The sequence below is a fragment of the Cetorhinus maximus genome, chromosome 19 (genome assembly GCF_964194155.1).
Source record: "Cetorhinus maximus chromosome 19, sCetMax3.hap1.1, whole genome shotgun sequence".
Classification (NCBI taxonomy): Eukaryota; Metazoa; Chordata; class Chondrichthyes; order Lamniformes; family Cetorhinidae; genus Cetorhinus; species Cetorhinus maximus.
The window spans coordinates 5,324,732-5,339,845 of record NC_135897.1 but is presented as its reverse complement, the minus strand read 5'-3'; the positions used below and the strand labels follow the sequence as shown (position 1 = coordinate 5,339,845).

The 15,114-nt window shown below is 42.5% G+C and overlaps 1 protein-coding gene across 1 annotated transcript in view; it reads right to left on the bottom strand.

Annotated features, from left to right (window-relative positions):
* Window positions 1-15,114, bottom strand: part of LOC144693610 (serotransferrin-1-like) — a 53,819-nt gene that overhangs the window by 25,506 nt on the left and 13,199 nt on the right. Inside the window, exons 4-8 of the mRNA XM_078563422.1 lie at window positions 13,829-14,011; window positions 12,062-12,206; window positions 6,637-6,692; window positions 3,656-3,828; window positions 911-1,070 (exon numbers count right to left, since the gene is read on the bottom strand). Coding sequence (XP_078419548.1) covers window positions 911-1,070; window positions 3,656-3,828; window positions 6,637-6,692; window positions 12,062-12,206; window positions 13,829-14,011 — 717 coding nt within the window. The remainder of the gene's footprint in view (window positions 1-910; window positions 1,071-3,655; window positions 3,829-6,636; window positions 6,693-12,061; window positions 12,207-13,828; window positions 14,012-15,114) is intronic.

Genomic DNA, 15,114 nt, shown 5'->3' with positions numbered 1-15,114 from the left:
TCAGGCAGCATCTGTGGAGAGAGGGGGAGTATGTCCTTCAAATGTTGTCAAATATGTTTCTGACATTTTAGTCTCCAGTGAAATATGTGTACCAAATGTCTTGCACAACTCACTCTTAATCATCACATTGTTACTTTATTCTGAAGTTGAATTCAACTGCAGAGCATTTTTCTGCTTTTTTTTATGGAAACATAGAAAATCCACAGTTGAAAAAAAGCTATCCAGCCCAATCCCAGTTTCCAGCTCTTCCTGCAGAGTCCATCTGTAGGTTACAACACCTCATGTGCATATCCAAGTGGTTTTGTTTTAAATGCAATGAAGTTTTCAGCCTCAACCACCCTCTTAGACAGTGAGTTCCAGCCCCCCACCAATCTCTGGATGAAAACGTTTCTCCTCAACTCCTCTTTTATACTGAAGCCAACAATTTTAAATCTGTCCCCCATGAATTCAAATCGGAGTTCACACCCCAGACTTCCACTTGGCCACATCAGCCAACGGAGCCCAGGATCATGCCTCGAGTCCAATCCATCTTTGATTGATGTTAGGTAATAAAGAAGTAGCCATTATGCTGCTTGTGCTTTGGGCTTTGGGTTCCACCCCTTGCTGCTTTATGCTGGAACTTCATATGTTTTACATAACCAACGAATTGATGGAAAAGCTTCCATTAATGGATTATGCCCAAAGAGTTTAGTCACAGTTAAAGGTCACTTGATGCTGAGGTTTGATCTTAGGCTCTCTGAATAGGCATCCAACAATCCTCTACTAGAGTTAGAGAGCTGCCCAGGTTCCTTAGCTGAAAGGCTTGCAAATATCACTCAAAAAATTCTGATATGGGATGGAACCAAGAGGAACAAGGATGACTCTTGTGCAAACGAGATATCAGTTACTTTCAATTCTCACCAAAAGATACTCCTACCTTTTCGAATAGCTTTTAGAGCATTTGCATAATTAGTGCCGAGATACAGAAGGTAATCGGTTTCTTTGGGAAGATGAATCAGCACTTCTGTTGAGTCTTTAAACATCAAGTCTTTCCGTTTATATTTGTCTGAATTGAAGAGCTTAAATGATCTCTGACTGTGTGGCCCAAATTTTTGCTGAAATACATGACATTAGGAGACCAAGAGGCGTTAATATGATAAAAGCAAAAAGTGCAGATGCTGGAAATCTGAAATGAAAACAGAAAATGCTGGAAAAACTCAGCAGGTCTGACAGCATTTGTGGATAGAGAGACAGAGTTAACGTTTTGAGTCTGTATAGGGTCATACAAACTCGAAACGTTAACTCTGTTTCTCTCTCCACAGATGCTGTCAGACCTGCTGAGTTTTTCCAGCATTTTCTGTGTTTATATGAATCCTCATCAATCTCAAATATTAAACTGATATTTTTTAAATTAAAAACTAGTATCATTCAAGTTAAGACATTGCCTGGAATGTCTGAACACAACCTCAACCATCGACAAGCAACAGGAACACTTCACTCTGTCACATTTACAATGTTACCATTTGGCACCAGCACTTCGAGATGCCTGGTTCTCTATTAAGGATCTGCTACAAACCAGTCTGCAGCACTCCCTAAACAAAGTACACAACCCCAACTCATGCTTACTTGCAGGCAACATTTTCGCAAGCTTAAAACCATTGAAGCAATAACTTTTAACTGACTTTCAGAAACTGTTTGAGGCTCAAAAAAAGGTCAGCTAAGCTGGGCAAAATGTTGGAAGTTCACCATGGTTATTTCTAGTCGTGCTAGTAAATAGATTACAAAATTCTTAAAACAATTTTTTTTCTTACAGCTTCAGTTGAACAGAAATTATTTTGTTTAGGGAGTGTTTGGATGAAGCAGAGAGTGAGAGCCTTATCTTTTCAGCTCTGGGTTCTGATCCAGATCACACTAAGGAGATGAAAATCTCCTTTCCCTGAAACCCAAGTTGGGGCTATATGAATTGAGCATGAACATACGAATTTGGGGCAGGAGTAGGCCACTCAGCCCCATGATCCTGCTCCACCATTCAATAAGATCATGGTTGATCTGATTGTAACCTCAACTCCACATTCTGCCTACCCCCAACAACCTTTCATCCCTTTTCTTATCAAGAATCTATCTACTTCTGCCTTAAAAATACTCAAAGACCCTGCTTCCACTGCCTTTTGAGGTAGAGAGCTCCAAAGACTCACAACCCTTTGAAGGAAATAAATTCTCCTCATCTCTGTCTTAAATGAGTGACCCCTTATTCATAAACTGTGACCCTTAGTTCTAGATTCTCCAACAAGAGGAAACATCCTTTCCACATCCTTATATGTTTCAATCAATTCGCCTCTTACTCTTCTAAACTCCAGCAGATACAAACCTAGCCTGTCAAACCTTTCCTCATAAGACAACCCACCCATTCCAGGTATTTGTCTAGTAAACCTTCTCTGGATTGCTTCTGACACATTTACATCCTCCCTTAAATAAGGAGCCCAATACTTTTCACAGTACCCCAGATGTGGTCTCATCATTGCCCAAAGCATAACCTCTCTAGTATTGCATTGAATTCTCCTTGCAGTAAAATTACTTAGTTAATTTCCTAATTGCTTGCTGTACCTGCACACTAACCTATTGTGATTCATGCACTAGGACACCCAGATCCCTCTGCATCTCAGAGCTTTGTAATCTCTCACCATTTAGATAGTACGCTTTTTAAAAAAATTATTTTCCTGCCAAATGGACAATTGCACATTTTCTCATATTATACTCCATTTGCCAGATCTTTACCCACTCACTTAACCTATCCATGTCCCTTTGTAGCCTCCTTATGTCCTCTTCACAACTTACTTTCCTACCTATCTCTGTGTCATCAGCAAATTCAGCATGAGCATTTTCAACCCAGTCCTTGGTGGGTGGGTGTTCAGAACATAAATTGCACACAAGTTACAGAAAGCAGTGCCAACAAGTTACTTTTGGAAAGATGCATCCTTTCCTCCTGTCCTTAAAATAAACCTACAAAAATAAACACAAGATGCAAAGATAGTTTTGTGGGCAAGAATCTAATGCATACTCTCAGTAGATGATGAATGATACTTGATTTATGCATTTTGGGTTATATTTGACCTCAGCATGTATGCATGCAAAAACAACAGATGAGTAAATGTGAGTTAGTCTATTAAGGTTGCCCCATACTGTCATGGTGCAGTGGAGCATCATGACCTCCACTGTCTCCCACATGGTCCAGGAGAGGTGAAAACAAACAGAGAAAGAACCCCAGGGGAGAAAATAATGAGAAATTCAGGGGGAGAAAACCAGCCTCCAAAGGTAATCGAAACAAGTTTCATAAGATCAGTGATCATCAGCCTCTTTCATAAAAATGTTGTTTTTGTCCAGAATTAGAAACTTATCCAACTCCATGGTCAATTTTCATCTTAAACCAACACCAATGATGACAGGTTAACTAATTATTGATCCAATTGGTGTTTTATATGAATAAATTGGCAACTATGTTTGTCTCTAACAACAATCATTGCACGTAATTCCATGTAATATGAATCAGGATGTTTTGAGATATTTTATGTGGCAAATGATAAATCTATCTTTTTAGCAACCCATGTATCATGTCTAAGCTAAGAGTGTTTGGTGTTGACACCAAGTAAAAGATAACATTCTGCAAATTCCTGCATACCTGAGCTAATGAAAGGAATCTCCAAATCTCTTCATTCTTTTTATCATCAACAGAATCGCTTCTCACCACCACTGCATGAGCTGGCACTCTTGCCCAGTGACATTGCTTGTAATTATTGATTGGCTGTGTGTTACCATCTAGGCACAGGAGCTCATAGTTTGCCTTCTCAGCAGCTGAGAACAACAGTCCAAAAAGATATATTATCAGACCAGGCGTGCACTCCTTCCAACACAGGCAATACAAGTTAATATCAGGGTTTGGTAAATATAAAATTAAAATGTCACTGTATCAGTATGATGATGGCACAGTTTTTCACGGTTTCAACACATGGAAAGTGTATCAGAAACCCAACAAATTATATTGTGTATTACAGACATGGGCCCGACATATTATGGCAGATTTTCACCTTCACTGCAGGGCAGTAAATTGCTGGAGCAACCTCCCACCCTCCCCTGCATGTCATGGGAACCCGTGTATGCATAATGACTTCCGACACAGAAAACCTCGTGGGGGTGCTGACAGAGCTTATACACCAAGCCAGTAGGTGTGGATTAAGACAAATTTAGCCCAGTTTATCAGTAAACTCGTGTGCTGACACAGTTGCGTAGATTTCCATTCTTACAGCCAAGATCTTAGGCACTGCTTAGGTGAAGTGCTGAAAGTGAAATCTGGTAGCTGAATCACACCAAGACAATGCTTAACACCCATGCAGTAAAGAAGAAAATCCACCACAGTATATCACTGAACCCACATTGTCATATAACGCATTAACAATCTCCTAACTAGGCCAACAATTGGCACGATGGGCCAAATAGCCTTCTTTCCTGTTATATTATTCTATGATTCTTTGGGCTGAAATTTCATGGTTCCATGATGGTAAGGGAGCCAAACTAATAGGAGGGAGACATGCCGGGACAATTCCCTGATATGTTCCTGCAACCAGAGAACTTTCCCCAGGCAGGGCTGGGAGGATGATCTGTTGTCAACTTCAAAGAGATGGTCAGCCAATTATGTTGGTTTACATCCTAGTTAGGGGTGACTTTGTGGCCTTGCTGGCATTTTGCCACCTCACCATTTGGGGAGGCTGTCAGCTCAATGGAGACGGTCTACCTGCAGCAGGCTGGGAGGAGCTATCAGGATGGGAGGGCCATCAGAGCTGGAGGCTCCATACTTCACTCTGTGAGCATGAAGAGTTGAAATTGCAGTCAATGCTGATCCAGCATAAGGGCTTCCCCTCCTTCACAAGAGGCCTACTGGCCTAAATCTTGTCTCTGTCTTCATTGCTGTTCAGGCCAGCAAGGGCACCTCCCATACTGAGGCACCCTCACAGGGCTTAACCTGTCTCAGCATGCCCATCTCTCCTGGTGAGGCTGCTTGGACTCCAGAGCTGTTGTTTCTCTGATTGGGGTTGCAGCATTGGATACCTTCTTGTGGTCCTTAATTGGACGGCAAATGCAAAGGCAGCCAACTCTGAAGCTGCCTCTTGGAAGATTGCTGAGCTGGTCTACCTGCTGGCAAGTGTGAGCTTTGGACCCTTATTTGGTGCCAACATCAGGGTCCCAAAACCTACAGGAACATTCAGCCCCTTGGCGTTTAATCAGAAATCTAATTTTTCAACTGTTCCTAGGTTCTGACCTTCACACACAGAGGGCAGAATTTTCTGTCTGTCAGGCGGGCGGACCCAACCCAATCTTCGGCGGGCGGGGAGCCGATCCCCGCCGGAGGAGCGGGCCCTGCCACAATTTTAAGTGGGCGGGCCAATTAAGGTCCGCCCATCGTGACGCCCGGCAGGAAGCGCTATGTGCTTCCTGTGTGGGCGGGGGAGGATTCCCCCAATGCGAGAGTGTGCTTTTTCGCTCATGCACTTGAAAGAGCGCACATCTCCCTGAGGCTAAGTGCTGCCTCAGGGAGATCGCTGAAAGGTTTATAAACTTCAAAAATAGAAAAATAAAAAAATCCTTAACATCTCCCCCTCATGTGACAATGTCACATGAGATGGGACATGTTAATAAATTTCACTCAAACTTTAATAAACCCTACATGAAACCTCATCCCGCCGGTGGATGAGGTTTCATGCTTTTTCAGAAGCCCGCTGGGGCTCCTGGCCTGCCCACCAACCTTAAGGTTGGACGGGCAGGTCCTTTAATTGCTTTAATTATCCTGTCAATAGCCTCAATTGGCCATTGACAGGTTGGCGGGCGGACAGCTGATCGCGCTCTGCCCCCGCCTTCCTGAAGATTTAAGTGGGGCGGGATGATATCGGGGGTTCCCCCCAACGTCATCCCGTGTCGGCGAGCGGGCCCCGCCCCCAGCTCACCGACGGAAAAATTCAGCCCAGAGTTTCTGTTAAAAATGCATTCAATATAAATTTTACCCTGTAAGGTTTTTGCAATCTGTCTTGTTATTTTTCAAAATTATTTGAAGAAAAGCCAATATTGAATGAGAAAAGTATTTCATCTGTACATCTGGCTGAATGCTACCCTAGAAAAATTAGACATATTGCACATACTCAGACGGCAAAATCCAAGTTCAATTCATAATGTCACAGCTCTGGCAAATATATAAGCCCAAACTTTCGAGAAAGATTGAAATCTTCAAATAAATACTTTAATGAACATAGTAAAGCACACAATGAACAACTCTATCAATAAATTAATTATGTTTTTGGAAAATTAATAATTTTTTGAATTTTATAAAAACAATTGTCTGAAATCTTACTTTGGACATTAGAAATTTCAGTTACAGAGAATAGATGGCAGCTCAAATTTTTCAGTTGAAAAACTCAGAGAATTTAAGAAAATTGCGGACAGATTTTATAATTACAGGGCGATGAGGTTAGATCGACACCACTCATTGTAAATGTGGACAGAGTTAGCTCAGAAGTGTGACAAAGCATGGCAAAAGTAATTTTGGTAGAGAGGGCGTGTGTGCATAAATAAGGTTTTAATGAGTTACAAATTGATTTGTACAGATTCACCTACCTGGCACTGTAGTATGTTTCACAAAGGCCACTTCTCCAACACCATCCTTCAAACATCTAGAAAAAATATAACCACACCAGTCAATTTACCATACAGAGCCAGTGTCATCCCCCAAAGTAGAGCGTGTGGGGGCTTTGACACCTGGTAAACTCTTTATAAGAGCCTCCAGCAGGTTTGGAGATAGAATAATATGCAATCAAGGCATATAATCTGATGTTACACACTTTTACATTTGTTTCCAAATAAATAGCAAAATGAAAAGAAATATGATTTCAAAAAGTAACGCTCCAGCAGATTCAAAGCCCATTATTGTCTGCAGAACCATGCACAATTCCACCCAACCACCATAAACAAATCCCCCCCACCCCTCAACATCAACAAACTTTTATACACCATAGGTGCTACAAACTAATGCAGTGCACAACAAGAATTGTCTCCTCCCTTCTTCCACTCCGACGCAACATAAGTAAATCTATGCCGTGCCATATACTCACTATTCCATAGGCAGATCCCACATAAGCACCCCCATATCAGGCACATCTTGGGATTAGAGACAGAGGAAATCTATTTCTGCCCTGCCCCATCAAACAGATCCAGGTCAGGTACTTCACAATTAGAATTTTTTTTTTTTCATTTATTCATGGGATATGGGTGTCGCTGGTTAGGCCGGCATTTATTGCCCACCCCTAACTGCCCTTGAGCAGGTGGTGGTGAGCTGCCTTCTTGAACCGCTGCAGCCCATGCAAAGAATGCAAAGTAAAGTTTCCTCCGTGTTGTTGCATTAAGCATTCCCAAGTCAGATACAACACAGGTTAGATACAGAGCAACGCTTTCTATATACTGCCCACAAAGCATTTCCAGGTTCTATATAGTACAGGTTAGGTACAGAGAAAAGTTCATTCTAGATGGCCCCATTCCTGGGTCAAGTATACATGACAGATACAATCGGACACTCTTGCCACTGACTGGAAAGAATGGAATGGTTGTGCATGTGCAACTGGCCTGCGCTGCAGCCGACAGCACAAGCCCAACTGATCCTGACACCTTTTGGCGGCAGTGTTCTGCAAATCCAAATTTATGCACAGCCTGGCTAGCCCATTTGACAGGTAATGGGGCTCTTAATTCCAGATTTATTAGGCTTCATTTTACTGCCTAGTGCATTTTCAACAGAGGGGGGTGGGTGGCACACAAAATAGGGCAGGTGCCCACTCCGCCACGTTCTCACCTATCCCCAACCTCACCCCCATAATACGGGAGGTGGTTGGGCAGCAAAATTAGCAGCACACCCACCATAGTTAAATAAATAATCAAGAGTCAACTGGGCTTGTTAACAAGCCAAATGATACCGATAATACGCTGCTCACACCATAAAATGGTTGCTATAGGCAGTCAGGTGGGAGTGGGCAGGCTGCTTTCCAAAAAAGTGTTTTCAAAGGATGGGAAGGAAGGGGGGGTTACTATCTTCAGGGAGGGATGGGGGGGGTGCCCTTTGTGGATCAGGAGGCAATCCACCTAAGATAGTACGCTCTCTTTCTTCCTACCTGCCTGCTCCATTAAACCCCACCTTCTTAAACTCCCCAAAGCCTCCCTGCCCAAGATCCTGGACTTAGCTGGCTCTGGGATCCATGGACCTTCTTGCTCCTGATTGCAGTCCCAGCAGTGCCCACTACTGCGCTCTTGGTGTTGCTGGGACTGATGGAGCTGCCTGTCAATCAGATTAGCCAGCAGCTCCCGCGGAAGTCCCGCACTATCCCAATTTAGCCCACTCCACGCGTTATGGCTGCAGGACAGGTTGGCGTGGAGCGGGGCGGTTTGGCGTGGAGTGGGACGGTTTGGCGTGGAGTGGGACGGTTTGGCGTGGAGCTCCACACTGACTTTGCTTCTGGGCACCACGGTGGGGTGGGGGGTGCGAGCCAATCCCCTACCACATAATACTCTGGCCCACATTGGGCAACAATTTTTTTTATTCAAAACACTGAACAGTTGTGGTGAATTGTTGCAGGTACAAGAACTATAAAGAATGAACGAGCTTCCTGGGAGAGCCAGTTACTGAAGAATAGAATCATTTGCATAAAAGAGAAAATATTAATGAACAATGTGAGATGGAGTAAGCTCACACGTTTTCACAGAATTGTTATGGTGTAGAAGGAGGCCATTCAGCCCATCGTGTCTGCATCAGCTCTCTGAGCTTTATGACTTACTGCCAATCTCCTGCCTTTTCCCTGTAACCCTGCACATTGTTTCTATTTAAATAATCATCCAATGCCTGCTTGAATGCCTCAATTAAACCTGCCTCCACCACACTTCCAGGAAGTGCATTCCAAACCCTAACTACTCGCTGTGTGAAAAAGTTTTTTCTCATCTCGCATTTGTTTCTTTTGCAAGACACTTTAAAACTGTTCCCTCTAGTTCTTGATCCATTTACGAGCGGGAACAGTTTCTCCCTATCTATTCTGTCCAGACCCCTCAAGATTTTGAAAACTTCTACCAAGTCTCCCCTTAGCCTTCTCCACTCCAAAGAAAAACAGTCCCAACTTCTCCAATCTTTCCTCATAGCTGAAATGTCTCAAACCTGGAACCTGGTTCTGATGCTTCTCAAAGTCTTTTATATGACATCTGCAAAAAAAAGTCCTATTAAAAAAGCAATACCCCGATGTATTTCTGATTTTAATAATAATGACTGCCAAACAAATAGAACATCTTGGGGAACAGTCAATCCTAATGTGATTCTGTTTTAAGAATGTAAGAATGTAAGAACACAAGAAATAGGAGCAGGAGTAGGCCATTCAGCCCTTCAGGCCTGCTCTGTCATTCATTGAGATCATGGCTGATCTTCTACTTCAACACCAGTTTCCTGCACTATCCCCGTATCCCTTGATGTAGAAATCTATCGATCTTAGTCTTGAACATACTCAACCACTGGGCCTCCACAGCCCCCTGGGGGCAGAGTGTTCCAATTTTAATGTACTCCCTAATCATAGGTGTTATGTTGTCAAACACATGCTGTTTATTCATATAAGCAACAGAGCACAAACACATGGGTGCTTCTCAAACCAGGTCCCGTTCTAAACTACTGATTAACAATTTCTCCCTTCTTCTAACTATGCTTCAGTTCTGCCGAAGGGCCATGAAGGCTCGAAACGTTAACTGATTTCTTCTCCGCCAATGCTGCCAGACCTGCTGAGTTTTTCCAGGTAATTCTGTTTTTGTTACTGATTAACAATGTAGCCCGTGCCACACAGCAATTGGGTAATAGAATCATGTGATCAATCTGCTCACATTCTCTTACAGGAATATTGCAACTCCGTTTATCACAATAGGTTTCAGTTTCCATCTCAAAGCTTAATTTAGGCTGCCTTTCTATTTACAAATGTTAAAATGAGTTATAAGACACCGGCTGCATTTAAAAACAACTCTCACTTTCTGACTAACACTGTCTCTGTGTATTTGCAAATGCCCCCTAGTGTTGTGACACAAATAAACTCAGCCACAAAAGAACAGTTCCTCCACTCTGCTCTGAAAATGTGCCTTAGTCCCAACGCCAATTGAAAAGAACATCAGGGAGATTGTGGGTCCAAGTTCCACTCCAGAGATTTCAGTACATAACCTAAGATGACACACTAAGTAGTGACTGAGACATTAAGATCTCACCTGTCCTGCCAAGTGGCCATCAAAGATCCTGAGGCATTTTTAAAGAACAGGGGAGTTTCCCAGTGTTCTGGCCAAAACCTATCCCACAACCACCATCATTAAAATAGGTTGTCAAGTCATTTGTGGGAACTTGCCGTGTGCACTTTGACTGTCAACATTGTAACTGTGTTTTTCAGGTATACAACCAACAAGATGGCAGTGGTTTGAAAAATGGTTTGGTCTGGATGGGGGGATGGTGACCCAGTGCAATGACCAGTCATGTTGGAGTGGCCTGGTTTGGTTTAGCTGCATCAGGGCAGCGGGCTTTTGGGCCAGAACACTTCTGTACAGGAGCAAGTTGGGCTTTGCCTGGAGCTTTTTGTTAGCGGAGAGATAGCAAAATATTAAGGATAACTGAATGTCTGCCAATAGACTGTGACCACCCAGGATCAAAGAGATTCCTAAAACTGCATATTTCCCTCATCTCTTTTCCCCAATACTCCATCAATGCCTGGTACAGAAGACAGTCTGGAAACACAATCATATCATCAATTTAGACATAGTTATCGGATGTACTTATGATGGGGGAAGGGACCGTAAAGGCCTAAGACTTTTTTCTATATTTATCATTTGTATTCTTTTGGATGTGATGTTGGTGCTGTGCTGTAGACGGGTTGTCGTATTGCTATGTAATTTTTTACTTCCTTATATGGATAAGTAATTGTACCCACAGTGAGTTTCTGTAAGGACAATAAAGTGTATTTAATTAGGAACAGAGGAAACAGGAGCTGGAGTAGGCCACTTGGCCCCTCGAGCCTGCTCTGGCATTCAACTAGATCATGGCTGATCTTCTATCCCAATGCCATTTTCCTGCATTATCCACATATCCCTTGGTATCTTTAATATCTATCAATCTGTCTTGAACATATGCTGAGCCACCACAGCCTTCTGGGGTAGAGAATTCCACCCTCTGATTGAAGAAATTCCTCCTCGTCTCAGTCCTAAATGGCCTACCTCTTATTCTGAGACTGTGTCCCTTGGCTCTAGACCCCACCCCCGCCCCCAGCCAGGGGAAATATCCTTCCTCCATCTACCCTATTGAGCCCTGTAAGAATTTGGTATATCTCAATAAGGTCATCCCTCATTCTTCTAAACTGTAGAGAATATAGGCCCAGTCTTCTCAACCTCTCCTCATAGGACAATCCCACCATCCCAAGAATTAGTCTGGTGAACCTTCCTCTCTGACTTCCTCTCTGACAAGTATATTCATCCTTAGGTAAGGAGACCAAAACTGAACACAGTAACCCAGGTGAGTTGAACTGAATTGACTACACTTCAAACATACTTTGGCTGTGAAACATGTTGGGATATTCTGAGGTCATGAATGGTGCTATATAATTTCAAATATTTCTTCTTTTCCACTTGGTTCAAAAACACCTTAAAAAAAAAGCCAAATAGTCTCTCATTTATTTCAAAAGCACTCTGAAATACAGGGCAAACAGTCTCTCATCTGTTTCAGAAACACTGGGGTGGCCAGTTTCCTATCTGGTTAAAAAGAAAATCCTGGATGGATAAGCTCAAGTGTATTGCTCCCTTATTCTCAGTTATACATTTTGCTCAAAGCATCATTAGCATTAACCAGCAGGATGGAGATATTACAATCCTTTCGCAACTTAGCTGTACCCAATAACCAGGGGAGTGGAACTTGCTCTCCGACAGAAAGGTGAACAGGTAGACCTTCCTGTTCTAAATAAAGATTTGATAACTTCAGACTCGAGAACCATGGAATACTCACTGAAATGCACCTGAATAATCATAGTAGGGTTCAAGGTGTGATCGCTGGCAGCGATTTGATCCAGATCCTTTACACAGTGCGCACAGCTTAGGGAATTTAGAAGAAGCTCCTGGAACACAGCTCGACAAAAAGAACTTTTCCACAACTAGGAAGAAAAAAGTGGAAATTAACGTGCAATAACTGAGGAATATGAGCCCATAAAGTAGATTTTCCAGAGTTGACATGGAACAACACAGGGTTATTTCGATGTGGTGAATATTGAAAAATTGGACACATTGGGAGCAAGTGCCTCTAAAGGAACTCGCCTGATTTTTCTTTCCTGGAAATGGGTGAAAGGTAATCAGGCAGATTCCTTTGATCAGGCAGGCCTCTCCTGCTGACCTTGAACTCTGAGTGGCAGCTGGGTGAGGCCCTTAAGTGGGCATTAATTACCCAATTAATGAACTGTGGGCTGGCAGCTCACCAGATGCTTCCCCCATCAATCAAAAAATTGTAGCAGTGGTGGAGTGGGCAGAGACTGATTTTACTGGTCCACCTGCTGGTTTTCCCATGTGAGGATGGCCTGTAAAATCAGCCCACAAGGTGAGAGAGAGATATAGAAGGGAATTAAAATGAAAGGGGGAGAAACAGAAAACAGAAGGTGCCTAGAGGTGGGGAGAGAGAGAGAGACAACAAGAGGATGGAGGGAGACACCATACAAACAGAATATTAATAGGCACAATGGAAATTCAGGGGCACACTGACCCCAATTTTCAATGTGCTTTGGTCACAAAGTCAAAGGTAATGTGTGTTTAAAATTTCTGAGATGACTTGCCAGCCAGCAAAGCTTGCTTCCTTTCAGTGCTGGTTTGTAAAATTATCGCTGTACTGCACTGTTCCCGCATCCCAGAATTCTATTAGTTTTATCATTGTTCTATGTATCGAAGTGTACTATTACTGCGTCTCCTTCCAATAATGCTGTTCCATTCATCGTATACTCATGGTACATCTTATCCTATTGTGTAAACTTTACATTTGTCTGGATTAAATTGAATTTTCCATCTATTCAACAGCACGATTGATCGAAATCCCTCCACAAAACATTTTCTGTTTCCTTTCTTTTCATGAGCACCTTTTCCTATATCATGTTCTAATCTAGATTCCCATGGCACATAGTTTTAGAAGTCTTTCATGTGAAATTAGGTCAAAAACTTTCTGATAAATCTAATGAACTGCAATGTAGATAATTTGTCTATTTGAAACTGCTGCTCCCAGCTCTGATTTCCATTATTTTAATGGTTATCAATGTTGGACTAATTAGCCTGTAGTCTCCTAGATCAGATTTGCCACCCATTTAGAGGTGTCAACTGTGGCTCAGTTCATAGCACCCTCGCCTTTGAATCAGAGGGTTGTGGGTTCATGTCCCACTCCCGGAAAACCAAGAATTGTGATTGTACTCGAAAGAGTTGTGACTGTTGATAACTCGAAAAGAGTTTGCCACCCATCTAGAAATAGGAAATATGGGGAGACGTTTAACTGCCAGTCATCCGTTTCTAACTTGTAAAATGGGCAAGTGGTTGTTGAAAGACAGCTGGAGACCTTTTGTGCCCTGATACCAGCCTGAATTAACTTAAAGTCAGGCTTGACATGGGCATTCCAGCTCAAAACAGGAAGGAGGTTGTTTAAATGCACAAACAGAAAGAGTGGACACTCTATGTTTGTTGTAGGAAGGACCCCAGGTGCAACCTTGAAAAGTTCTTGACGAAAGAAAGCAAAATAGCACATTACATGTTTCAATAGGGTCCTCTTTATTCCATTGGTTTGGATTGCGTTCTATAATGGTTCCTATCGGGATATTCCAACCAGCAGATTTGCCCAGACCAGTGTGGCAGGATTTCTTGCCCCTCAAAGTATTGATTGTAATACCGCTTCCTTTCTTTACCACGGCTACAGCATAGTAGCAGGACTCCCCTGTAATACACAATGCATTGTCAATTATTAGACACTACAGAAATAGCATTTCGACTTCATACCTAATGCATCCGCATCAATTGGTTTAATCTTCATGGAACTTTGATGATGCAATAAGGTCAAATCATGGTGGAATTCGGCAGAAGGCTCTGAAGTAATAATGCTTCTCAAATGTCTTAAATAATGGAAAGTAGAACAAGGTACACAGGCGATTGAAATTGCTGTGGAGCGGAGTTTCTCATAGGCATTGAGATAGCTGTGGCAAGGGGCCTACTGCATTGTTAAGGTCGCTGTCAAGAGTCGGCAGGTACTTAGATCATTGTTGAGGGACATCTTTCATAGTTATTGAGATCCCTGCTGAGAGACATCATCACAGATTATTGTGATGGCTGTAGGGTGGGGCATAGCACAGGTTATTGAGATCACTGTAGAGAGGAGTGTATCATAGATTATTTAGATGGTTGTAGGGAGAAATCTATTATAGGCTGTATGGACTGTTATAGGGAGGGGGCTATCTCAGGTTATTGAGGCAGATTTGGAGAGGACTTTCACATAGGTTGTTGAACTCAGTGTAGAGAGGGATAAATCACAAGCTGTTGAGCACATTGTAGAAAAGGCTTTTAGCAGGCAACTTAGATCACTCTAAATAAGCTTTTATCACTTTCCAGTTATTGTTCAAAGTTGTTAAAAGGTTCTTTGGCATACAGAGCTACAATTTTGAAAGGTTACTCTGAAAAGTAACCCAACTGGTTTTTGTGAGAAGGTGATCATGGTTAATGTTCTTTTTCAGATCCTTTGGTTTTAGTGGGGCCAGTAATTTGTGAAATGTGTTCCTATGTGCACACAATTTAGACACTGTGAGCAAATAGTCATTTTTAGTTTCTGGAAATGAATCAGGGCCACACTACAAAGACTAGTCTAGACTAACCCCTTGTAATACACAAGGTATTACTTCACACATTGACAGGTGTCTGTATCTTAAATCCAATTCAAAAACAGAATTACCTGGAAAAACTCAGCAGGGTCATGTGGACTCGAAACGTCGACTCTTTTCTTCTCCACCGATGCTGCCAGACCTGCTGAGTTTTTCCAGGTAATTCTGT